We start from the raw sequence: 24636 nt of genomic DNA, 5'->3' as shown, positions 1-24636 counted from the left end.
GTCTCCATTTGAGGTTTCTCTCTTCCTATGTATTTTTGTTTAATAATTTATAGGCAGAGATTCAGCTATGTATCATTTTTAAGAAAAGGGAGGCAGTAAAACACAAAAACTTAGGCAAGTTGAGAATAATGAGAGCAACCTAAGCCATAAAGTGCAGACATGTATTATCTTGAAGGACACCACTTCCTCTTATGCACTCTGGGAATAGGGCATATTAGTGTTATCTCTAGAAAGCTACTTTCTTTTTTTTCAGGAAGTAGGATTGGTACTGGGGATTGAACCCAGGGAGCTTTACTACTGAGCTACATTCCTACCCTTTTTTATTTACTATTTTATTTTGAGACAGGGTCTTACTAAGTTGCAGAGGCTTGCCTCCAACTTGTGATCCTGCCTCTGTCTTCCGAGTCACTGGGATTATAGGAGTGCACCACCATGCCTGGTTTAGAAAGCTACTTTCTTGCATATACACCAGAACAGTTTGCTCCTTAGGATGCTGGTCATACAAGCAAACTAAGCAAGCTTATGAGATGTCATTGCTTCTGTAGCCTAACTTATAAAACCCCCTCTCTCAGTAGTGACTGGCACAGAACTGAGAGCACTATGGAAAGAATTTGTGTCATTCATCTAGTTGGCTGCCACTGGACAAAAAGCTGTGAAGGAGAGGAGGTACTGTTTGGCAAAGCAGAGAGGACAGATGTGCTTGCTATCTGTTTAGCCTATGGCCACTGGACTCTTCTTGGAGCAGTTGCTGATCTCTTGTAAGCTTTGCCCCATAAGTCATATGTCTTGCATGCTGTCTCTGGGCACTTTCTCTGGTCTTTCAGCAACCTTCCTCACTGCCCTGGCACAATTGGGTTGTGGATGTGAAAAGCTTCACAGATGATTCTAACGTATAGCCGGTATTGAAGACGTGTGGGAGATAGGAGAGCTGGATGTGGCAAGAAGGCTAGGGAAAGAATGGAAATCCATTACTATTTCAGAATTATTCTATTACATTAGCTAATAGCTAGCTGTACACAAAACCCACTGAAAGGAATGGCATTGGAACAACTAGTGGGGAGGTGAATTAGAGTTAGAAATACTCTACTCCCAGCTACTCAAAGCATAATTCTCAGACTAGCATCCCAGGCATCACCTTGGAATTGTTAGAAATGCAAAAATCTCAGACTCTACCCCAAACATATAGCATTAATCTGCTAAGTACTGCCCTACTCTGCCATTTTGCTAAAAGCGGCCTCCTAGGAGGAGGAAGACAGTCAGAAACCAGTTTTTGTTTTTTGTTTTTGATACCGGGATTGAACTCAGGGGCACTTGACCACTGAGCCACATCCCCAGTCCTATTCTGTATTTTATTAGAGACAGGGTCTCACTGAGTTGCTTAGCACCTTGCTGTTGCTGAGGCTGACTTTGAACCCAGGATTCTCCTGTCTCAGCCTCCCAAGCCACTGTAAGTGGCTCCTGCCAGTGGAGGAGAAAAAAAAAAATGACAGTTTTGGGTGTTTCCAGACTAAGAAGGAGTGAAGCAGTAATTAGAACCCAGCTTGAATGGTCTCTATTTTCTTTGTAAATGAAGAAAAAAAAAACCCTCAATTCTTAAGGGTCTAGAACATTTTTTTCCTTGCTCAAAAGATGATAAAAGTAGGTTAGTTTACTTAACAATTCTCCTAGGGAAATTATTCTGGTTTAATACATTTATGTGTAAAGTTTTTGCAAAATGTGTTTACTCTTTTTTTTTATTATAAACCTAATTTACAGAAAAATGTAAACTACTGCAAAATTATATAATGTAAAAAGTGAAGCTGGGCACTGTGGCACATGCCTTAATCTTAGGGACTGGAAGACGGAGGCAGGAAGATCTCATATTCAAGGCCAGCCTGGGTAACTTAGTGAGACCATCTCAAAATAAAAATATTTTAAAAGGCTGGGGATGTACCTCAGTTGTAGAACAAACAAACACCCTTGGGTTTAATCCCCAGTACTGCAAAAAGAAAGAGACTAGAAAGTCCTTGTAATCATCTCAATTTTGGTGATAACCTCTGGTAAAAGTCTAGCGAGTGTTCCTCCAGACTTTTTTTTTTTTTTTTTTTTTTTTTGGTATAGGCAAGGGACTAATTCCAGGACCATGGTTCCAGGATACCAGAATCTGAGAATACACAAGTCCCTTATATAAAATTGCACCATATTTGGATATAACCTATGCATATACTATATATCATCTCTAGATTACTTGTAATACCTAACACAATGTAAATACTATAAAAAGTTGCTGCTATACTATATTGTTTATAGAATAATCATGAGAAAAAAGTCTGCACATGTTTAGTACAGATGTAACTTTTTTCAAATATTTTGATAGTTGGTTGAATGTGGAACCCTCAGATACAGTGGGCCAACTGTACTAATATACAACAGTATGATCCTTTTTCTTTCTTCAGTCCAGAACACCCATCAGTCAAAATAATTATTTCTGGGGCTGGAGTTGTGGTTCATCGGTAGAGCGCTTGCCTAGCACATACGAGTTGCTGGGTTTGATCATCATCACCACTTAAAAATAAATAAATAAAATAAAGGTATTGTGTCCAACTACAACTAAAAGAAATATTAAAAGAAAATAATTACTTCTAAAACATGGAGGGTATTTATAATCCTAGCTACTTTGGAGCCCAAGGCAGGAGAATCATAAGTTTAAGGCCAGCCTAAGCAACTTAGTGAGAACTTGCCTCAAAATAAAAAATAGAGCCGGGCGCATTGGTGCATGCCTGTTTTCCCAGTGGCTCAGGAGGCTGAGACAGAAGGATCACAAGTTCAAAGCTAGCCTCCGCAATTTACTAAGGCTCTAAGCAACTCAGCAAGACCCTGTCTCAAATATAAAATAAAAAGGGCTAAGGATGTGGCTCGGTGGGTAAAAGCCCCTAGGTTCATTCCGAGGTACCTAAATTAATTATTAATAATCAAAATTAGAAAAGGCTGCTGTTCAGTGGTAGAGTGCTCCTGGGTTCAATCTCTAATACTGAAAAAAAAAATTATAAAATTTACCTATTTCATCCAAAATAATTAAATCCTTTGGGTGAGACCATAACCATGATATTGCTTTGTAATTTGCTTTTTCACAGTTGCCATTCATGGCCAAGAGGATAACCCCAAGCAAAGAAATGGAAGCAAAATAAGCCAATTATGGAGTAGGAAGTGCTTGCTTTAGGATATTTAGAGAAGTTTATCATGAGTAAGATATAGTTCAGTATGAATGAAAACATCACTTATATTAAATGATTTCTTGAGTTGGACTTCATACCAGTGAGCCAAATGGGACTATGAACTGTAGATCCACAAGAAAAGGATCTGACTTAACTGAGGACTATTTGATTATATACAGCCACACAAAAATGGCATGAAGCAAGGTTTCTGGTGGAGATAACTTTGACATGGGTATCGATGGACATAAGAGGCAGAGGTGGGGGATGCAGAGGGGGGGCCGGAAATAGAGGCAAAGCTGGACCAAAGCAAAAGAACTACTGGCTGGGTTTTAGCTGGACATGGTGGATGCCAACCAAACTGAAGAAGATTCTTTACTGGACACTTTTTTTTTTTTTTGGTACCAGGGATTGAACCCGGAGGTGCTTAACCCCTGAGCCACATCCCTTGCCCTTTTTTGTTTTCTGAACCAGGGTCTTGCTAAATTGCTTACGACCTCATTAAACTATTCATATTGTGGCTTTGAATGCTGGCTTTGAATTTGAGATCCTTCTGCCTCAGCTTCCTTTGCTGCTGGGATTACAGGTGTGTGCCACAGCACCCGGCTGGCTGCTAGACACTTTTGAACACTGATATTGATAGGGAAAATTACTTAGGCCAATTAGGTCAAAATAAAAAATGAGTCATAGATGGGACAGCTTCCAGAAACTGGAACAGATTCTAAGAATGCCAAACAAGAAGATAATCTGACAGTATTTATAGAAATAACAGATGTGAGGCATAGAAAATAAATTAACTACAGGATGGTCACTCAACCATTCAACTGGTTACACTAAACTAGTTACTCAGCTTTGTTAATTGGGTATCAGGCCTCCAACTAAAAGTTGCTTCAACCATCTATTATTATGATTAAACTCTACATTGGTTTGCTCTGTTAGTCTCAGTGTGGTTGCCCAGTCCAAATCCATGACCCCTGCCCCCCCAAATTTTCATATCCAGCTGAGAAGGAGTCTGAGATTCATCTAAAAGGTGTTTAGCAAGCTAAGAGGAAGTGATGCAGAGGTGTGGAAGGATTAATCAGGATAAACTGGAATAAGAATGCCTGAATTAGGATAACTCAATGGTAATAATCTAGGGGAAGGATACAAGACTACAAATTGTTGGTGGAAGTCAAAAGAACAAGAAGGGGTGAATCTGAGTCATGAAAGAGACAAAATCACTTCTCTATTTTAAATCTTTTTTTTTTTTTTTGTACTAGAGATTGACCCAGGAGCACTTAACCACTGCAGAAAATTATACTAGACTGACAGCAAGTCAATTTAGTGTATCACTACTGGCATTTTTTTTAAATTAAAGTACTACTTTATTAAATGAGTTATTTTACACAATATGAACAATTGCAATTGTAAAAAAAATAATTTATAACAAGGACGGACTGATTTTCAGATTTCCAAATCAGAGTCAATCAGAATTGTCTTTGCATGAAGCCCAAAAGGGAACAGCATAAAAATGAGTGTTTCTGTAGCCCCTTGATTTTTGCTGATCAACAGTTTGTTAGAAAAGCAGCTGTAGGTTTGTTACATAAGGTCTGAGACAGTAGGAGAGTCAAAGGTGTCATGAATTCACCTATAAACAACTTTATGCCTGAACATCAGCCAATTCTGGAGGAAGTGGAGTCTTAGGGTGCTTGCTCTCAAAGTGCTGCTTGAAAGTCTTAGGGTCTGGCATTTGTGTCCTACAGACAGTGCAGGTATACGTTAAGGCAGCTTTGGCAGCAGCCTTTTGGTTATGTCCAGCCTGCTTTTGGGCATTTTTTCGCTGAGACTGAATCTTCTACTGTCCACGAGCCATATCTGGGCGGGGACAGTCTTCTTGGGGAAAGTCATGGAGGGAAAGAAGGGGGAGCGCTCCCAGCACCCAGCATCGCTTCGACCTCCTCCATCCGCCAAAGAGGGGTGGCAATTTTTTTTTTAAGATGGTAAAATACAAAGTGTAGATTGTTCCATAAATCTTTTATTTCAATTTTAAGTAATATAGGTGTATTGGATCACCCTATAAAATTTATTTCTTACCTGAGTTGTGGTCAAACATGTGAAGGACACTGTACACTGTTCTAAATTAGTAGTTGTGTTACTTTTTCATTATGGTGTCCAAAATACCTGACAAGGCTATCTTTTTTTTTTTTTTTTTTTTCTTTTTAAAGGAGAGAGACAGACAGACAGACAGAGAATGAGAATGAATCTTTTTTGTAGATGGACACAACACAATGTCTTTATTTTTATGTGGTGCTGAGAATCGAACCAGAGTCTCGCGCGTGCTAGGGGAGGGCTCTACCGCTGAGCCCCAATCCCAGCGCACAAGGCTATCTTAAAGGAAGAAAAGTTGGGGCTGAGGCTGTGGCTCAGCAGTAGCGCACTTGACTGGTATGAGTGAGGCACTGGGTTTGATTCTAAGCACTGCATGTAAATAAATAAAATAAAGGTTTATCAACAACTAAAAACATATATTTTTTTTTTAAAAAGGAAAAGTTTTGCGGGGGGCTCATCTTTCTAGAAGTTTTAGTCCATGGTGGCTGACTGCATTGTTTGGGGCCCAAGGTAAGGCAGAATATCATGGCAAAGGAACATTGCTCTGTTCATGGCAGCCAGGAAGGAAAGAGAAAGAGTGAGAAAGAGAGCAAGAACTGTGCGCAGGAAGCGGGTGAGTAATGTGGAGGGGGGTGCACAATGAACATGAACCCTTCCAGGGCAGACCAGTGATCCACCTCCAACCATGCCCATCTGCTTACAGTTATCACTCGGTTAGCCCAAACTAGGATGGACTAATTAGGTTATAGCTTTCATAAAGTAATCATTTCACCTATGAATTTCTGCATTCACACAGGAGATTTGGTGGGACAAGTCATATCTAAACCATAACTGTAGTCTTCAAAATCCTGTTTGCATGAATATATCACTGTAGTTAAGCCGGACTCCGTGGTGAACACCTGTGATCCCAGTGGCAGGAGGATCCCTAGTTCAAAGCCAGCCTCTGCATCTTAGCGAGATCCTAAGAAATTTAGCGAAATCTTGCCTCAAAATAAAATATAAAAAGGAGCTGGGCTCAGTAGCCCACACCTGCAATTGCAGCAGCTTGGGAGGCTGAGGCAGGAAGATCACAAATTCAAAGCCAGCTTCAGCAAAAGCGAGGCACTAAGCAATTCAGTGAGACCCTGTCTCTAAAGAAAACACAAAATAGGGTAGGAGATGTGGCTCAGTGGTTGAGTACCCCTGAGTTTAATCCCTGGTATTCTCCCCCCACCAAAACACACACACACACACACACACACACATATATATATAGGACTGGGGGTGTGGTTCAGTGAGTGATTAATTGTCCCTGCATCTAATTCCTAGTACAAAACAAACAAACAAAAAACATAAATTTAGGCAAAAAAAGATTTCAAGTCAATTATAAACATTACCATTATTAAATAAAACTTAAAGTTTTTCCATTGTAGTGATTAGATACCTGCCATCATCCATGTGAAAGACACATGAACAAGTTTTCTTTAATAGTTGTAACTTTTATGAGATGAAGAACATCTCATTTGCCCTTTAAACTCAGAATTCCAGATGGGTGCTGTGGCACAGGAGGCTGAGGCAAGAGGATCACAAGTTCAAGGCTAGTCTCAGCAACTTAGACCCTGTTTCAAAATAAAATAAAAAGGGATGGGGATGTATCTCAGTGGTAAAGAATGGCTGTGTTCAATCCCCAGTACTGCAAAATGATCAAACTTAGAATTCCATTCTACCCAAGATAAAACTTAATTTATGTTTTTATACTAGAAAACCTATATACATCTCTGCAATAAAAATAAATTGAAATTGAAGTTTTAATAACTTCCTGTGACCAGAAGGCACTAGTGTTAAAATTTTCTTCATTGCATTATCAATGTTTACAAATATACAATTGATGAAATATTCTTCACATTTTGATAATAAACATAAAAACTAAATTTTTATTGCGATATGACTTAATGAGACTGAACTTTTTTTCTATTAATTCATATGCCCATGAATGAATATCATTGATGCTAAAACGAGACAGGTTTTAACAATTTTGGTGGTGAGGTGCAGGGCTTTGCACTTGTTAGGCATATACCCTACCACTGAACTATATCCCAGCCCAAGACAGGTTTAACATCAATTCTATTCCTATTTTTCATTCTTTTTTATAATTCTTGTGTTTAGAAACTATATAAATGATTCAGAAATGGATTGTACCAAACAATGGACAAAGGAGAATCATTCTATGCCTTTTCTTTTGTCACTCAAAAATATAATGTTATCACTATGATTGTTGTTGCTTTTCATCTTGTATTTATAAAATACAATATGTGTGTGTATACCATAGTCTACTGTCCCTTTCACACAAATTTGAGGCCCCCTTTTTACTACTGATATATCGTATCTCTAAGGCATGGCTGGAACTCTGATGTTCTGTGCCATGTTGTCTTTTGGCTGATATCACATCTTTCAAGAGACAACTACTGGATAGGGGTTGTGGCTCATTTGTAGAGTGCTTGCCTACCACACATGAAGCACTGGGTTCAGACCTCAGTGCCACATTAAAAATAAATAAATAAATAAAATAAAGATATTATGTCCACTTACAACTAAAAAGTAAATATTTTTTTAAAAAGGGAAAAAAAAAAAAAAAGGAACCAAACTGCTGGCTATTTGAGACTTGGCTCTTACAAACTGGTGAAGTACCTGTAATACAGGTCTTCAAAACATGACTTCTATTTTATTTTCTTATAATCTAAATTTTAAGCTTTTCCTGACATGCTGATCTAGGCAACCTCCAGTCAGCCCTATTTTTCCTTCCTTCCTTTTTTCCTCCCTCCCTTCTTGTGGTGCTGGGGATTGAACCCAGGGCATTGTGCATTCAAGGCAAGCATTCTACTGACTGAGCTATATCCCCAGCCCCAGCCCCAGCCCTGTTTTTCATTCTTATAGAAAAAATCTCTATTTACATAAATAAGGAGAGTCTCATCTAGGATTTACTGGAGCAATGGAACTCAGTTCTTTGAACTTCAAAGTTCTTTGCCAGCCAGGCTTGGTGGCGGCATAAGCCTGTAATCCCAGCAGCTCCGGAGGCTGAGATAGGAGGATCCCGAGTTCAAAGCCAGCCTCAGCAAAAAGCGAGGTGCTAAGCAACTCAGTGAGACCCTGTCTCTAAATAAAATACAAAAAAAAAAGATTGGGGATGTCAAGTGCTCCTGAGTTAAATCCCTGGTACCCGCCCCCCCAAAAAAAGTTCTATGCCAAATCAGATAGTGACCTTCCACCAGCAATTATATTTTTACTTTTAATTTTCAAATAATTTAGATGAGTCAGGCACAGTGGTGAATGCCTGTAATCCCAGCAATTTGGGAAGCTGAGGCAGGAGGTCACAAGTTTGATGCCAGGTTCAGCAACAAAGTGAGGCCCTAAGCAATCCTGTCTCAAAATTAAAAAAATAAAAAGGGCTGGGGATAGCCAGGCACAGTAGCACACACCTGTAATCCCAGCAGCTCGGGAGGCTGAGGCAGGAGGATTGTTAGACCAGGACGCAAGAAAAGACCGCTGACTCCAATTAAAATCAAATTAAAGCAAGCTTATTATTTCGACCGGCCGGGCTGCCTCTCCCTCCCCCAAACGGCAGGAACAAGACAGCAGCAGCTGCTTTTCTGCAGCCCAGCTTTATAGCCCAGAAAGTTACACAAAGGGGGGTTACAGATAACAGAACTCTGACGAGCATCACACTAATGGTAGTTTACATTTTTTGCTGGCCCCAACATCAGAATTTATGAGGACCATTAGCGCCTCAGAGAGGGTCGTTGTCTGGCCAGGGAAGGCCGATATTTATGAGGTGTCACTAAAGTTTTAGAGAGGGCTGCTCTCTGGTCAGAGAGCCAGGCATGGGTGAGTTTAAGGCACGGGAAGGCATTCCAAGCAGATTCAGAATTTGCAGTAATTTATAGTAAAGCCAAAATTATCTTTTCATGGCTTTGTGGCGAGATTGCTCCCAATTTTAAGAAAAGATCAGGTTGGGTCTATCAGGATCTCGAGTTCAAAGCCAGCCTCAGCAATGGAGAGGTGCTAAGCAACTCAGTGAGACCCTTTCTCTAATAAAATACAGAATAGGTCTGTGGATGTGGCTCAGTGGTCAAGTGTCCCTGAGTTCAATCCCCAGTACCCAAGAAAAAAAAAAAGGATTGGGGATATGGTTCAGTGTTAAAGTGCCTTTGGGTTCAATCCTCACTACCAATAATGATGATGATGATGATGATGTAGATTTGCAGAAGAGTCACAATGACAGCTCAAAGAGCTCTTCTCCCTTTTGTGGCTCAGAAGATGATACCTTAAACATGGCACTTTGGCACACCAAGTACTTTAAAGGAACTAAAGGAGACTGTCAAGCCTCAGAAACATAGTGACTCTCTCTCTCTCTCCTCTCTCCCCCCCCCCCCCCACTCCACCAGGGGTGCTAAACCACTGAGCAACATTTTCAGCTTTTTGTTTCTAAGACAGGGTTCTGCTAAATTGCTTAAGGCCATACTAAATTGCTGAGACTGGCTTTGAACTTGGGATTCTCCCACTTCAGCCTCCCAAATCACTAGGATTACAGGAATGCACTCCAGCTGCAGCCAGAATTAGAAGGGCAGTCATTGTAGATAGGCAAATCCAGTCAGGTCCTGTCAAGATGGACAATTTTGAGTAAGTTTGGGAAGTCAGAGACTGTCCCCTGAGGGATCTTATCAAGAACCTGCCCCCACTCCAACCTGTAGCCAAGGTAACTATCCCAGGAATTTCCCCTCCCAATAGGGAGCTTATAAGGTTAATATGTCCTTGGCTACTCCATCCTGCCCTTCCCCCTTCAGCCCACCTGTTTCCAACCTTTTGGCCTCCCACTGAGCATTTCTGGGCCTAGTCACGCAGGAAGGAGAAAGATAAGGGGGGCGGGAATCAGGAGAGCAAAAGAAGCCTAGAACATATAAAAAGGGCAGAACACTTGTTTCTTGGGATACCAGGATACCAATTATGGCCCCCTTCTCCCTAATGGGAGAAGTCTATGTTATCCCTTTTTAAATAAACCCTGCTTTATATGCTTGCCTCACGTGCTTCTCTAATGTTCAAACTTCAACACATGGGGAAGCCGGAAGGACTCACCACCTATAACTGGTGGTATCACTGCTCCCTACAACACGGTGTCTCTCTGACTTATCCCACCCTATTTCTCTTAACTCACTCTTTGTCTTGCAAAGTGAGTCATTAAAACCAGAATTCCTCTTCCCCCAAGATGAGTCATAGAAGCTAGAACTTCTCTCCTCCAAAATCAAGTCCTAAAACCTTGGAAGGTCACTCTTTCCTTTCTCCCTTTAAGACCCTCATTTCATGGATGGTGAAACAGTAAAGAGACAACCTAGAGAACGGGAGAAAATATGTTCAGACTATTCATCTAACAAGGGATTAATATCCTGAATATATAAGGAATTAAAAAAAAAAATGAACACCAAAAAAATAATAACAACCATCAAATTTTAAAATGGGATAAAGATCTAGTTAGACACTGGTTAAAAGACACACAAATAACCAAAACATATGTAAGGGTAAAAGAAATTGAAGTTAAAGTGTAAAAGTTAAAGTGTAAAAGACCGGGCATTGTAAAGTTCCTAAGCTGCAAGGCCTGAGTTAAAATGTAAAGGACCAGGTATTGTTAAGTTCCTATGCTACACGTAAAACCTGAAATTCCTATAGCTGTTAAGACAACACTTGGAACCGCCCAGTAAATATTTCCCCTGACCGACTGGTTGTTTGATAACCTAGGACCCTGTGTGACTTTGCATGTAGACATCGCAGGGCCTAAACCAATCAGTTTGAATGTACCTCCCCCCTTAGAACTGACCTATCACTCCCGCCCAACCTGTTCCCGCCAATGAATGTACTAATCAAGTTTAAGAATTGTTGTTTGATTTTCCTGCGCCTCATGATGATTTGTCCTGATGTATGCAAAGCCTCCGCCCTCCCCAAAAAGTGTACTTAAGCAGTGCTCAGCCCCTGCTCGGGGCTCTGGGCTGCTCTCCCTTCTTGAGTGAGCACGGAGCCCCAGCGCGCTGGAATGGATCCCCAATAAATCCCCTTCTGCAATTGTATGAGTCAGTCTCTTGGTGGTCTCTTCCTCCGACCCTTACACATATAAGAAAAAAATGATCAAAATGACTAATCATTAGGGAAATGCAAATCAAACCACCAGCCTTTCTAGCCTCCACCTTGGCCCCTGAAGCCTCTGTGATGCTGATGCCTAAAAAGAATCAAATTGCCATTTATGAATTCCTTTTTAAGGAGGGACTGATCTTGGCCAAGAAGGATGTCCACATACCAAGCATGTGGAGCTGGAAGATAAGAATGTGCCCAACCTTCATGGCATGAAGGCCATACAATCAGTCTCTCAAGTCTGGAGGCTATCTATGTGAAGGAATAGTTTGCCTGGAGATATTTCTACTGGTTCCTTACCAATGAGGGCATCCAGTATCTCCATGATTACCTCCACCTGCCACATGAGATTGTACCTGCCACTCTATGTAGTAGCTGACCAGAGACTGACAGGCCTCAGCCCAAAGGTCTGGGGAGCATATGGCCTGCAAGACTCACAAGAGAGGAAGCTGACAGAGACACCTACGGAAGTGCTGTGCCCCCTGATGCTGACAAGAAAGTCGAATCTGGGCTAGGTCAGCAATCAATTTCCAGTTTAGAGGCAGGTATATATAAGCAATAAATAATGGACATGATCAGCCACCTCAATGAACTTGTAAGGTATTATTCTGTGTTGAATAAACTTGTAGCCAGGGGAAAAAAATATCAAACCACAGTGATATATCACCTCACTGATAGAATGCCTACTATTAAAAAGACAAAAATTTAAACAGTCTGTTAAGGATGCAGAGAAAGGGGAACTCTTATACATTGTTGGTGGGAAAGTAAATTAGTATGGCCATTATAGTAAAGAGATTATAGTATGGAGATTCCTTAAAAAACTAAAATTAGAGGCTGGGTATGTAGCTTAGTGGTAGAACATCTTCCCAACATGCACAGGGCCCCGGCAGAACTACTACATGATCCAGCAATTCCACGACTGAGAAAATTTCCAAAGTAGATGATATCATCATTCCAAAGACATACTTGCACTCCTACATTTATTGCAGCACTATTTACAATAACACAGCTGTGGCGTCAACCAAGATATCCATCAATGATGATTGGATAAAGAAAATGGTATAAATAATATACACAACACACTATTATTCAGTCATTAAGAAGAATGAAATCCTGTCATTTGTAGCAACGTGAATGGAACTCTAGGTCATTATATTAAGTGAAATAAGCCAGACACACAAATACCACATGTTCTCACTCATTTGTGGAAATGCAAGAGTTGGCTTCATTGAACAGAGGGTAACTGTGGTCATTAGAGAATGGGAAGGGTAGGTGGAAGGGGGAAAGAAAGAAGTTAGATAAGAGGCAGCAGAATAGTTAAAGAGGAAAAATTAGTTCTGGTTTTCTGGAGCACACTTGAGTAACTATTGGCTAAAACAACCTATGACATATTTCAAAATGATTTGATGAGTACGAAATTCCCAACACATAAAATTATTAAAGTTTTTTTTTAAACATTTATTTTTTAGTTGTAGTTGGACACAATACCTTTATTTTGTTTATTTATTTTTATGTGGTGCTGAGGATAGAACCCAGGGCCTCACTCATGCTAGGCAAGTGCTCTACCGCTGAGCCACACCCCCAGCCCCAATTATTAAAGTTTGAAGAGATGTGTTAAGTACCCTGACTTGATCATTATGTATTTTTTTTAGAATGTTAACATTTTTTTTTAGTTTTCGGTGGACACAGCATCTTTATTTGTATGTGGTGCTGAGGATCGAACCCAGGCCGCACGCATGCCAGGCAAGCGCGCTACTGCTTGAGCCACATTCCCAGACCTTGACCATTATGTATTGCTTATATATATCAAATTGTCAGAATGTACCCCATGAAAATGTTCAAATATGGTATTGGTAAAAAAAAACAACGTGTGGCCATTTAAAAATTACTACAATAACTACTAAATGAGGAAGATGCTTTGAGCAATTATTATGTTCCTCCTTGAAGTATCCCTACTGATTTTAGCATTTTTCAATATGAACTTTTAAGTAATTAGCTAGTAATTTAATTAGATCCTCCTTCCATTTGGTTGAAAACAAATCATAGAGAACCGATTGAGAAATTAAAATAACTATATATTTCAGCTGTTGTGTCAGTTGCCCCAGAGGCTCTTACACCCTGTGGCAGCGCATCACCATACTATGAGTTTGAGCACTGGAGACAGGAATGCCTTGCTGAAGAGACTGTCCAGCAAGCAAACGCCACTCTTCCTGCCTGGTACCTGTGGAGAGAGGGAAGGATGAGAAAGACAAAGGCCCAAGTAGACCCTAAGATGTCTGTTATTTGCCTCCAGGTTGATATTGAGCCACTGCTCAGAGCTGGATTTAAAATCATCTAGAGTAGTCAGCTGGTGGCACACACCTGTAATCCCAGAGACTCTGGAGGATGAGGCAACAGGATCACAAACTGAGACCAGCCTCAGCAACTTGGTGAGTCCCTGTCTCAAAATAAAAAAGGGGCTTTGGGCACAGTGGCGCACACCTGTAATCCCAGCAGCTGGGGAGGCTGAGGTGGGGGTTCCGGGGTTCAAAGGTAGCCTCAGCAACAGCGAGGTGGTAACAACATGGTGTGACCCTGTCTCTAAATAAAATACAAAACAGGGCTGATGAATGGTATGGAAAAAAGTCCAAGGACATTTTCCCTTTCCCATTTTGTCATTTAAAATTCCAGGTGGCAGCCAGAGGGAAGAAACACAAAGAACTTTCACCTGACTGGCACTTGACTCCTCACCCTAATGAGTCACCTGACCAACAATAGAATAAAGCCCCAGGAAATTCCTTATCCACATTCCTGTTGCACCCTAATGAATCAATGGACCCCAATACAATGAAGCCCAGGAACTATCTTCCTGTCATACCCTAAATAAAGCCTATAAAATCTAGACCCTTGCTTCAACCTGCTGCCATTTTTTGCCCCCAAAATGAGCTACACCAGTGTTCTGCCAATTGACTACATTGCTAAATACTGAATAAAGAAAAGCGTGCTGATTCGAGGTTTGCTTCCTGTCTCCTGTTGTTTGTCCTAACATTTGGGGATGTGGCTCAGTTGTTGAGTGCCTCTGAGTTCAATCCCCAGTACCCCCCCCCAAAAAAAGGGGGGGCAAGAATAAGAGCTCAATGGTAAAAAGCCTTTGGATTCAATCCCCAGTACCAAAAAAAAAAAAAAAAGTAAAGAAAGAAAAACAATCATCTCTAGTATTAGTTCACAGACTGCTGACATGTGCCTGAGTACAAGCATTCAAACTTCCCCCAATTCTATTGTGAAATGCTTTCCCTTTCTTTGGAATGGGAACAGCAATTTTATAAACTTCATCCTGGTGCTTTGCTAACCTTTGCATGCACCCTTCAAGGAGAAGTATGCTTGAGTCAGGAGAGGCCCAAGGGAAAGTGAGGGTGTTATGTTAGGTAGGAGTTCAGGGACACCAAGATGGTGGAGGCAGATATAAGAAGGATGCCACTGGATGACAAGACAGGGAGAAAAGTCATATCCTTGTTTAGAGTAAGTCACATTACCATGACAACTCCTACCATTGACTGCTTATCACCATAACAACAACTGCCATAGTTTTGGTATTTTAAAATGACCAATGGAAGTAAATTGGACATTATTCTAATTAGGTTTTCTAAAGTAACCAATGGTGGGGTGGACTGGACAATATTCTAATCAGGTATCATAAAGTAACCAATGGGGGCAAATGGGGTAAAGTCTTCAATCAGGTCCATAAAGTGAAGAGACTGCCTCACAGGTCAGTATTCAAAACACTAATTTCCAGACATCCAGGCCTCGAGCCTCTCTCTGACTTGGCTGAGGGCAACTTCCATTTTCACCATCAATAAATCTGTACTTTGCTTGTTACTTGTGTGCCTGCTGAATTCATTGTTCAGGACACCAAGGATCTGGATGGCAACTGGACACCCTGCTGGTAAGGAGAGAAGATGGGCTCAGTTTACATAAGTCACATCCAGCAGCAGAATGTGGGCATTGTAGGGGAACAGATGGGCAAGAATGCAAGGCAGGCATCTTCCTTTGGGGCACAACCAGGAACAATCTATTCTGTTTTTTTGTTTTTGGTACTGAGGAATTGAACTCAGGGACACTCAACCACTGAGCCACATCCCCAGCCCTGTTTTGTATTTTATTTAGAGACAAGGTCTCACTGAGTTGCCTAATGCCTTGCTTTTTGCTGAGGCTAGCTTTGAACTCCTGATCCTTCTCCCTCAGCCTCTGGAGCCACTGGGATTACAGGCGTTGCCACCGTGCCAGGCTGGAGAACAACCTATTCTGGACACACTGAGAAGTCTTGGTAAAGACATTAAGACCACTTTACTATCTCCAGTGTAGACTACTAACTGGGTCTGCCTTGGAGCCTCCCTTGTATTGGGATTGAGCCCAAGAGCATTCTACCCACTCAACCACTGAGTTCCCTCCCTAGCCCTGCCCAGCCCCGCCCCCCCTTTTTGAGAAAGGGTCTAGTATAAAGTTCCCAGGCTGCTCTTGAACTTGCTATGCTTCTACTTCAGTCTCTTGAGTAGTTGTGACTACAGGTGTGTACCATCGTGCCCAGCAGGTCTTTTTCTGTAAAGTGAGAGGACAGTGTATCCTTTGGCAACTTTTTAAGAAAATGGGATCTATCTAAACTCTGTTTTCCTGAAAACTCTGGCCCCAATATTCCTAGAGGTCTATAACCTCGAGTTTGGAGACTTGACTCCGAATGCGCTTCTATTCACTCCAGTGATCTCAACTACCAGCTACTGACAATGATTTATCAAATTCTTGAGTCCGTCCCCCACCCACTCCCCGCTAAGCACCAAACTTTTCTAAACGAAGACCTCTACTACCGGGCTCCCTGAGTCCGGGCCTTCGTTTTCCTCTTTTCACAATAAGCTGCTTGGAACCTCTAGTGCACACATTACGCCTGGTCTCTCCCGCCTGGACACTACACTCACTCTCGCTTGGGCTCTGCAATTAGTCTCTATAATCCCAGCTCTAAAGGTCATCTGGAAACGTGCTCAAAGTGGCAGACCACTAGGCAGTACAACAAAGTACACTAGGCCCGGGCAGTGAGCGCTCGTCCTCACACATTAAATGGCGAGCAGCATTTACAAGCTGGCACCTCCTCTGCATTGTGACGTCCAGTCTTAGCCACGCAGCATTCATCCCTGAAATGTAGTAAATATTATTATTAACCACACTAACGAGCCTCCTCCGCCTTCACTTGGCGCTAACAACGACAACCGCAGGGGCCGCGGCCCCGCCCGCCTGTCCTTAAAGCGGCTAGGTCTGGACTGCATAGTCCTCTGGCAAGTGGTGGACCTCCCAGTGGGCTTTACTACTTGAAGAGTACAGAACCAGGCAGCAGCTCGCGCGATACGGCAGAAGTGTTCTCGCGAGAAGACTGGGAGGCGGCAGTAATGGCGGCGGCGGGAACCGGACCCGGCCCGGGAGCGGGTTCCGGACCTGGCCCTGTAGCGGCAGCAAATGCAATAACGGCAGAAGAGGGAGAAACGAAACCGGTGACAGCGGTAGCAGCCACTCCGGCCGGAGAGGGGACGTCTGCTGCTCCGGCGACTGAGCCTAGTTCTGGAGAGGCTGAAAGCGGGTAAGGCGTCCTGCGGCCTGAGGACACAGAATTCTCTCGCAATCCCGCGGCTCCCGGGAACTCTCCTACCCGCGCTCTCAGAACCTGGACCTTGAGGCCAACGGCTCGACTTTCCCTGCCCCCTCTACGAGGGTAATCCCGCCCTCGGCTTGGCGCTTCCTTTCCGAACTCTATTTAAGGCCACGCCCCTTTGCTCACCTTTCTCGTTAGGTAAGAGCCGAGCACCTTGTCCTGTCTTTGGCTCCGTACCCCATAGAAGGCTGTTAGCTCTCTTTTCCTGCAGGAGATCCTCAAATACTCCAGGAAGGAAATCACTTTGCAGTGCCAGACTGGGAAAAGTAACGGTCCTTTCGGCAACAGAGTGGGAGAATTGCATCTCTGTGAATCTCACCTAGGACCAGCTCATCCAGACTTGTCTAATTGGGTTGCCCGAGTAGACGTCTCAGTATTCTAAGAACCTTCGTCTGTCTTGACCACATTCTTCCTAGTATCCTAATAGTAATCCTGGGCATCCAGTCCAGATCCAGTTTAACTGTATTTTCTTTTATTTTGTAACGGGGATTGAACCCAGAGGCGCTTTAACTGAATCACATCCCCAGCCCTTTTTTGTATTTTATTTAGAGAAGAGGTCTCGCTGAGTTGCTTAGCGCCTCGCTAAATTGCTGAGGCTGGCTTTGAACTTGCGATCCTTCAGTTTCAGCCTCTAGCCGCTGGGGTTACAGGCGTGCGCCACCGCACCCAGCTCAGCCATGTTTTGATGATCATCTTTGGGACTTGGCATTGTGAGGTTTGTTTCTCTTGAAAATTCTTACTTGAGTGCGTTCATTATCTTACAGGGATGCAAACTTGGTTGATGTAAGTGGTGGTTTGGAGACAGAATCCTCTAATGGAAAAGATACACTAGTAAGTATTTCTTTCTGGATGTTTGCGAGGCAAAATAAATTTTGTTTTGTTTTGTGGTGCTGAGGATTGAACCCAGGGCTTTGTGCTTACAACACAAGTACTGTGCCACTGGACTACATCCACAGCCCCTGTTTTTAAATTTTTAAGTGAACCAAAAATGCAGTCAAGCCAACTTAATTTGATTCTAATTGTTCTGATTTCACAGGAAGGTGCTGGGGATACTTCAGAGGTGATGGATACTCAGGCAGGCTCCGTGGATGAAGAAAACTGCCGACAGTTGGGAGAGGTGGAATTGCAGTGTGGGATATGTACAAAATGGTTCACAGCAGACACCTTTGGCATAGATACTTCGTGAGTACTTTTACTCTTGTAAGAATTTATTTCTAAAGTAAATCTCAGCATGTTCAATAGTTGGATAGTTTGTAGGCAAAATAAATGCATATATTTCCTGTCTCCTAACCCCTATATAGTGAATAGGATATTGAATAAGGAATTGTTTTAATTCCCTTAGCATATCTTCTACTTATTGAGGGCATGCCAGTGGATTTTGTCTCTTGATTTTGGGCTTACAATTTGATTGAGAAATAAAATTTTGCAGTTGGAAAGTATTATATAAGCAAATATGAGACAGTATCATTTAAGCCTTGTATTGGGTGTTTTGGATTTTTTAGAAAGGATTTGGTGTATATGGTGGATAAAGCCCATTGTCAAAAAATTGAGGAACTGGGAATGTACCTCAGTGAAGAATGCATGCTTAAAATGCACAGGACCTTTGTTTGATACCCAGCAAACACTCTCTCTCTCTCTCTCTCTCTCTCTCTCTCTCTCTCTCTCTCTCTCTCTGAGATGGTCAGTGCTTTTCATGCCTGAGCCAGCCTTTTTACTTCTAACTCATTCCTTTGGGTATCTTGTGCTGTCTCCTCAGCAAAACCTGTATCTAGACATGCACCTCTTCTAATGAATTAAAATCATATTATGATTGATATAAAAGGGGGAGAATGAAAGGCTTCTTATTCTGGGGACTTGATCAACAGCTAGCAGGTGAGCATTACTGACTCACTGTTACTGGCTCTCAGTAAAAGTTTTTTTTTGGTTGTTGTTTTTTATTTTGCTGCACTGGGGATTGAACCCAGGGTCTCACACGTGCCAGGCAAGCACCCTGAGTCACTTGCCCAGCCCTCAGTAATATTTTTTATGGCCCATATTATTGCTAATAAATTTAAATAATTCTATCTCAAAATAAGAAGGCTACATTTTTCTTTAGTTGATTCCCCTTAAATGTTCTGAAAAATACCTTCTTTTATAATTTATTGTATGCTTGACTGTTAAAAAAGTTAAAGTGAGTTTTAGAAATGCTAATGTACAATTAACATGTGAGTGGTGACCTAAGATAGAGTGTTTAAAAAAGAAAGAAAAATACTGAGAGATGAGGAAGAGTTGATCTTAGTTAAAAGATCACTAGGGAAAACACACAGCTTCAGCAAGTCTGGCTAGTTAGAAAGGCCTCAGAGCCTAGTAATGGAAATTTACTGGAGGGATAAGTAGGAGCAAACCAAGAATGAATCAAACCACAGTTCAAAGTTCTGGTAACTTTGGAGAGACTACTTTGTACCTGAATTTGAGAAATCATACCTAAAGCCACCTACATGGGATGGATTATCTTTATGCCAGAGAGAATATAAGCTAACAGGATATGAAAAAAAAAAAGTTTCTCTGAAACCTAATTGTTTTTGTTTTAAAATAACTATGTATCTTTAGTGTGAAGCTATGCCTTCTATAATTGAGTTTATCATAATGCTTAATTGAAGTTCTAGGCCTGTAATCCCAGTGACTCAGGAGGCTAAGGTGGGAGGATCAGAAGTTTGAGATGGCCTGGGCAATTTAGTGAGAATCAGTCTCAAAAAATAAAAAGAGGTGGGGACATAACTCAGTGGTAGAGTACTCTGGTTTTGGTCTTCAGTACCAAAAAAAAAAAAAAATCTTAAATTTCTTGAGTGGTATCTGGTAAATAGCACATATTTGGGAACCTTCTTTTTTTAGGGGAAACCCTAAGTTAGCTTGAGTTCAAGGTAAATGTGACATTATGTTTCAACTTAAACCATTTTTACTAAAGGTCTTTTGTTTTGTTCCTTTTACTTTGTGAGACTAAGCTTCTAGGGGCTCCGGATATAGCGCAATGGTAGAGCACTTGCATAGCATACCCAAGGCTCTAGGTTTAATTCCTGGTACTGCAAAAACAACCACCCAGCTCTCTCTTTGCTCAGCTTTTCCAGTCATCCAGTACAATTACCACTCACTTCCTTTCTTTAGTGCATCTGTTTCCCCTGTTATCTCCTATATCTCTGTCATATTCAGTCTTTCCTTCCCATTGTCCCACTGTAATTTCCAAAACCAACATCTCTACCACATTCAGTCTTTCTCCTCCCACTACCTTCTTATTCTCTGCCTTCAAAGAGGCAGGCCTTCTGCCAGCAAACTCAGCTTTTAGGATTCTTTTTTTTTTTTTTTTTTGGTACCTGGGATTAAACCCAGGGGCACTCAACCACTGAGCCACATCCCCAGCCCTTTTTTATATTTTATTTAGAAACAGGGTCTCACTGAGTTGCTTAGTGCCTCCCTAAATTGCTGAGGTTGGCTTTGAGTTCTGGATCCTCCTGCCTTAGCCTCCAGAGCTGCTGGGATTATGTGTGTGCATTTACATGGGATTATAGGTGTGGTAACACCTGGCAAGTTTGGCTTATTTCACTTAACATAACATTCTCCTCAAGTTCCATCTGTTTTTCTGCAAATGATCTAGTTCTCTCTCTTTCTTTCTTTCTTTCTTCCTTTCTTTTTCTTTCTTTCTTTCTTTTTTAATGTTTAAAATTTTGGGTACTAGTGATTGAACCCAGGGGCACTTGGCCACTGAGACACATGCTCAGTCCTTTTTAATTTTTTGAGAAAAGGTCTCAACTAAATTGCTAAAGCTGGTTTTGAATTTACAATTCTCCTGCCTCCGCTGCCAGAGCCGTTGGGATTACAGGCATGTATCAACCATGCCCAACAATTTAGTTTTTATTTATGGCTGAATAAAGCTCCATTATATACACATACCACATTTTCTTTTTCCATTATCCTTTGAGGGACACCTAGGCTGGTTCCAGAGTTTTGTTTTTGAGAATTGCTCATGCCTTTTTTTTTTATTTATTTTTTATCATATCCTGGACACATCCTGTCCTAAACAGACTTCTTTATGCCCCTTTGCCCCCTCCTCCTAACTTGAATTTTCTCATCCCTACCTGTAGTTCATCTGTCCAAAAATCACTCATCTTTTCAAATTCAGTTCTTAAACCGTCCTTGACAAATTTTTCTAATTCCTAAACCTGAGTGTACTACTTGGGTCCTTCGAACTCTTATGGACTATATTATCATATGTAGAATTCAACTGGTAATTAAGCAGATGTTTTGTGATTGTTGTCTGCCTGAAAAATCTTTTCATAATTCTGTCTGCCCTTTCCAGTGATGTTATTGACACTTTAAAGAACTATGTCTTAGACTACTTTGTCTTCTGCAGCTGGTCTGGTGAACTCTTGATGTGCTCAAAAAAAGATATCTAACATGGACAAGGTGCCAGTTAGAATTTTTAGGTGCTGCATTGTCCACTGTGGTAGATAATGTTTTATTTATTTTTCCTGATATTTGTAGAAAATACAATCCTCATTTCTTTGTCGATTATTACTTTGCATTTTTTTTTTAATTGCTGTTGTTTGTTTGTTGTGACTGGGGATGTAACCCAGGGGCACTTTATCACTGAGGTACTTCCCCAGTCCTTTTTATATTTTTTAAATTTTGAGGCAGGATCTTGCTAAGTGGCTGAGGCTGGCCTTGAACTTTTAATCTTTCTGCTCAGCCTTCCAAGTTCTGGGATTACAATTGTGCACCACCTCACCTGGCCATTTTACATTTTTAAGAGCAATTAATATATTAATATTTTTATATAACTGCACCAAGGAGAAAGAATTCATATTGATTTACGTCTCATAAAGAAATGTGTGTTCAGAAGTTCACTGATGTGTATAATTTGGCTAATCCACAGATCCTGTCTCCCTTTCATGACCAACTACAGTTTCCATTGCAACGTGTGCCATCATAGTGGAAATACTTATTTCCTCCGGAAGCAAGCAAGTAAGAACAACTCTAGAGTATTTCAAAATGATTGTTCACTGTAAAAGAAAAGGGGTCTGGGCTTAGCAGACTCAGAAGACCTTTACATCATAGCTGGTAGAATCCAGTTGTGGTTTAGGTCTGAATAATTGCTGTCACCCATTTTAGATCAAATAATAATTCTGCTTTTTAAAGCTGCTCTAACTCTGATTGTATCTTGTGAACCATTTTGTTGAGTATTCCCTTGGTGACAGAAATGTAATTTTATAGATAGCTTTTTTCCTTTTTGTTTTTTATAGATTTAAAGGAAATGTGCCTTAGTGCTTTGGCCAACCTAACATGGCAGTCTCGAACACAGGATGAACATCCAAAAACAATGTTCTCCAAAGATAAGGTAGAAATGGATTAACATGATTGCAATTATGCCATAGATTCAGATGGGACTTCTAACACTCTTTAACAATAAGTACTTTCTAGCCAGTTTTTATGAGTAAGACTATATAAATTCAGTTGTTACCTTGTTTTTTATTTTATATCATTTACTAATTTCTTAGTATATGCTACTTGGCTTGACTATTAGTATTGTGAATACTTAAATACTTTTGGTTGCCTTACAGAAACAAACAGCTGTCTATTCCATAATAATCAGGTCTGAGGTAAATCTTCTCTGCCTAATTTGGCTTTTGTGGTGTTTTTTGGTACTGGAGATTGAACTCGGGGACATTAACCTTTGTTAATATTTTGCCACATTGCTTTTTCTCTCCATATCTATATTTTCCCCCTAAGCTATATGAGGCAAAATTATAGCTATTTTGCTTACCCAGTATTCTGTTGTAAAAGTACAATATAGTGATCATAGTAAAAAAATAATAATGTTGATGATGCAGTAATATTATCTAATCTTATTCATGTTTCTCAACATTATTGTTTTCTTAATATTCGTCTTTGTTTCCTCTCTCCAGGGATCTCACCTTCCATTTAGTTATAATTATTTTTTATCTTTAATCTAAGAAGAGATCCTTTACCAGTTTATTTAACTTTTGACAGACAGTGGGGAGGTGTCTGCTCTGACATTTAAAATTTTGAAGGGTCTAGATAATTATTTGGTATGATATTCCTCAGTCTACATTTATCTGATATTTCCTCATGGTTGGCTTCAGGTTGTTTTTATTTATTTATTTTTTGGTACCAGGGATTGAACTCAGGAGCACTCAACCACTGAGCTACAACCCCAGCCCAATTTTGTATTTTTAATAAAGACAGTGTTTCACTGAGTTGTTTAGCGCCTTGCTTTTGCTGAGGCTGGCTTTGAGCTCAAAATCCTCCTGTCTCAGCCTCCTGAGCTGCTAGGATTATTGACGTGTGCCACCATGCCCGCCAGGTTAAATATTTTAGACCAGAATGTTACAGAGGAAATGTGTTTTTCAGTATATCAAATCAGGAGGTGATTATGTGAATGTCTCTATATTATTGTTGCTTAATATCCTTCACAGTTTCCTCTATCCAGGATCCAATTAAGATCACACCTTGGGGCTGGGGATATGGCTCAAGTAGTACTCACCTGGCATGCAGGAGTCACTGGGTTCGATCCTCAGCACCATTTTTATTTATAAAAGTAAAATAAAGATATTGTGTCCACCTAAAGCTAAAAAATAAATTAAAAAATAAAAAAAGAATACACCTTATAATATGTTTGTCTTTTATCTAAAACAAGTTCTTTACCCATTTATTTTACTTTTGATGAACAATGTAAAGTGTCTACTTTGACATTTAAAATTTTGAAGCATCTAGACAATTGTTTGTGGTGATACTCGTGTAAACAAATATAGTGATCATAGTAACAAAAATGATATATATATCATATATAACTATGTTGCCAGTTATATAGAAGTATAGCACAGTTATGTACAGTACATAATACTTGATAATAAATCACTGTTACTGATTTATGTATTTATTATAGTTTTTATCATAATTTATCTTAATTCATTGATTTATTATGACACTGGGGATTGAACCCAGGGGTGCACTACCCATGAGCTACATCCCCAACCCTTTTTGAGGTAAGGTTTTGCTACATTGTCAAGTTTGGCCTTGAACTTGCAATCCTCTTTGCTCAGCTTTCCAAGTAGCTGAGATTATAGCCACAATGCCCAGATTTTATCGTTATTTTAGAGTATACCACTATTTTGGGATGGAGATGTAGCTCAAGTAGAGTGCTTGCCTAGCATGCACAAAGTCCTGGGTTTAATCCCTAGTACTGCCCCCAGCCTCCTCAAAAAGTAGATTGTAAAACAGTATGTTGTGTAAACTGACAGCAACCTCATGCTTCTGATGCCTACCTAGCCCATTAATTGCCTCATTTTCCCTTATGCTTGACTTAATCTTATATTGTTTGGTTCATGGCACAATTGTCAGGAACAATAACACAGGACTGTATTGTAGTCTGTTATTAGATTTCTTATACATTATCCCAGATTTGATCAATGTAGCTTTATCACACTGACTACTGAAACTTTTTGACATATCCCCATCAGATTGGTTGGTTGGTTGTTTGGT

The 24636-nt window shown here is 40.7% G+C and overlaps 1 protein-coding gene, 1 long non-coding RNA gene and 2 pseudogenes across 3 annotated transcripts in view; 3 read left to right on the top strand and 1 right to left on the bottom strand.

Moving 5' to 3' along the window:
• Positions 1 to 556: 556 nt before the first annotated feature.
• Positions 557 to 14373, top strand: LOC139705227 (uncharacterized). The gene is made up of 3 exons (XR_011707117.1): positions 557 to 666; positions 13726 to 13861; positions 14103 to 14373. It is a non-coding gene; the product is annotated as an uncharacterized lncRNA (long non-coding RNA).
• LOC114095901 (zinc finger protein 706 pseudogene) lies at positions 4665 to 5043 on the bottom strand (annotated as a pseudogene).
• Positions 11511 to 11987, top strand: LOC114095855 (small ribosomal subunit protein eS10-like; annotated as a pseudogene).
• A 2450-nt stretch (positions 14374 to 16823) lies between the features above and the next one.
• Positions 16824 to 24636, top strand: part of Ash2l (ASH2 like, histone lysine methyltransferase complex subunit) — a 34908-nt gene continuing 27095 nt past the window's right edge. Inside the window, exons 1-5 of one of the 2 annotated variants that reach the window (XM_027939316.3) lie at positions 16824 to 17031; positions 17868 to 17934; positions 18140 to 18285; positions 22010 to 22098; positions 22377 to 22471. In XM_027939316.3, the coding sequence (XP_027795117.1) occupies positions 16844 to 17031; positions 17868 to 17934; positions 18140 to 18285; positions 22010 to 22098; positions 22377 to 22471 (585 nt within the window). In that variant the 5' untranslated portion in view covers positions 16824 to 16843. Of the gene's footprint in view, positions 17032 to 17075; positions 17242 to 17867; positions 17935 to 18139; positions 18286 to 22009; positions 22099 to 22376; positions 22472 to 24636 lie in introns of those variants that run through there. The other variant, XM_027939317.2, reaches the window with a different exon arrangement.

This window comes from Marmota flaviventris, chromosome 3 (genome assembly GCF_047511675.1).
Source record: "Marmota flaviventris isolate mMarFla1 chromosome 3, mMarFla1.hap1, whole genome shotgun sequence".
Lineage (NCBI taxonomy): Eukaryota > Metazoa > Chordata > Mammalia > Rodentia > Sciuridae > Marmota > Marmota flaviventris.
This window is presented reverse-complemented; position numbering and strand designations above follow the sequence as displayed.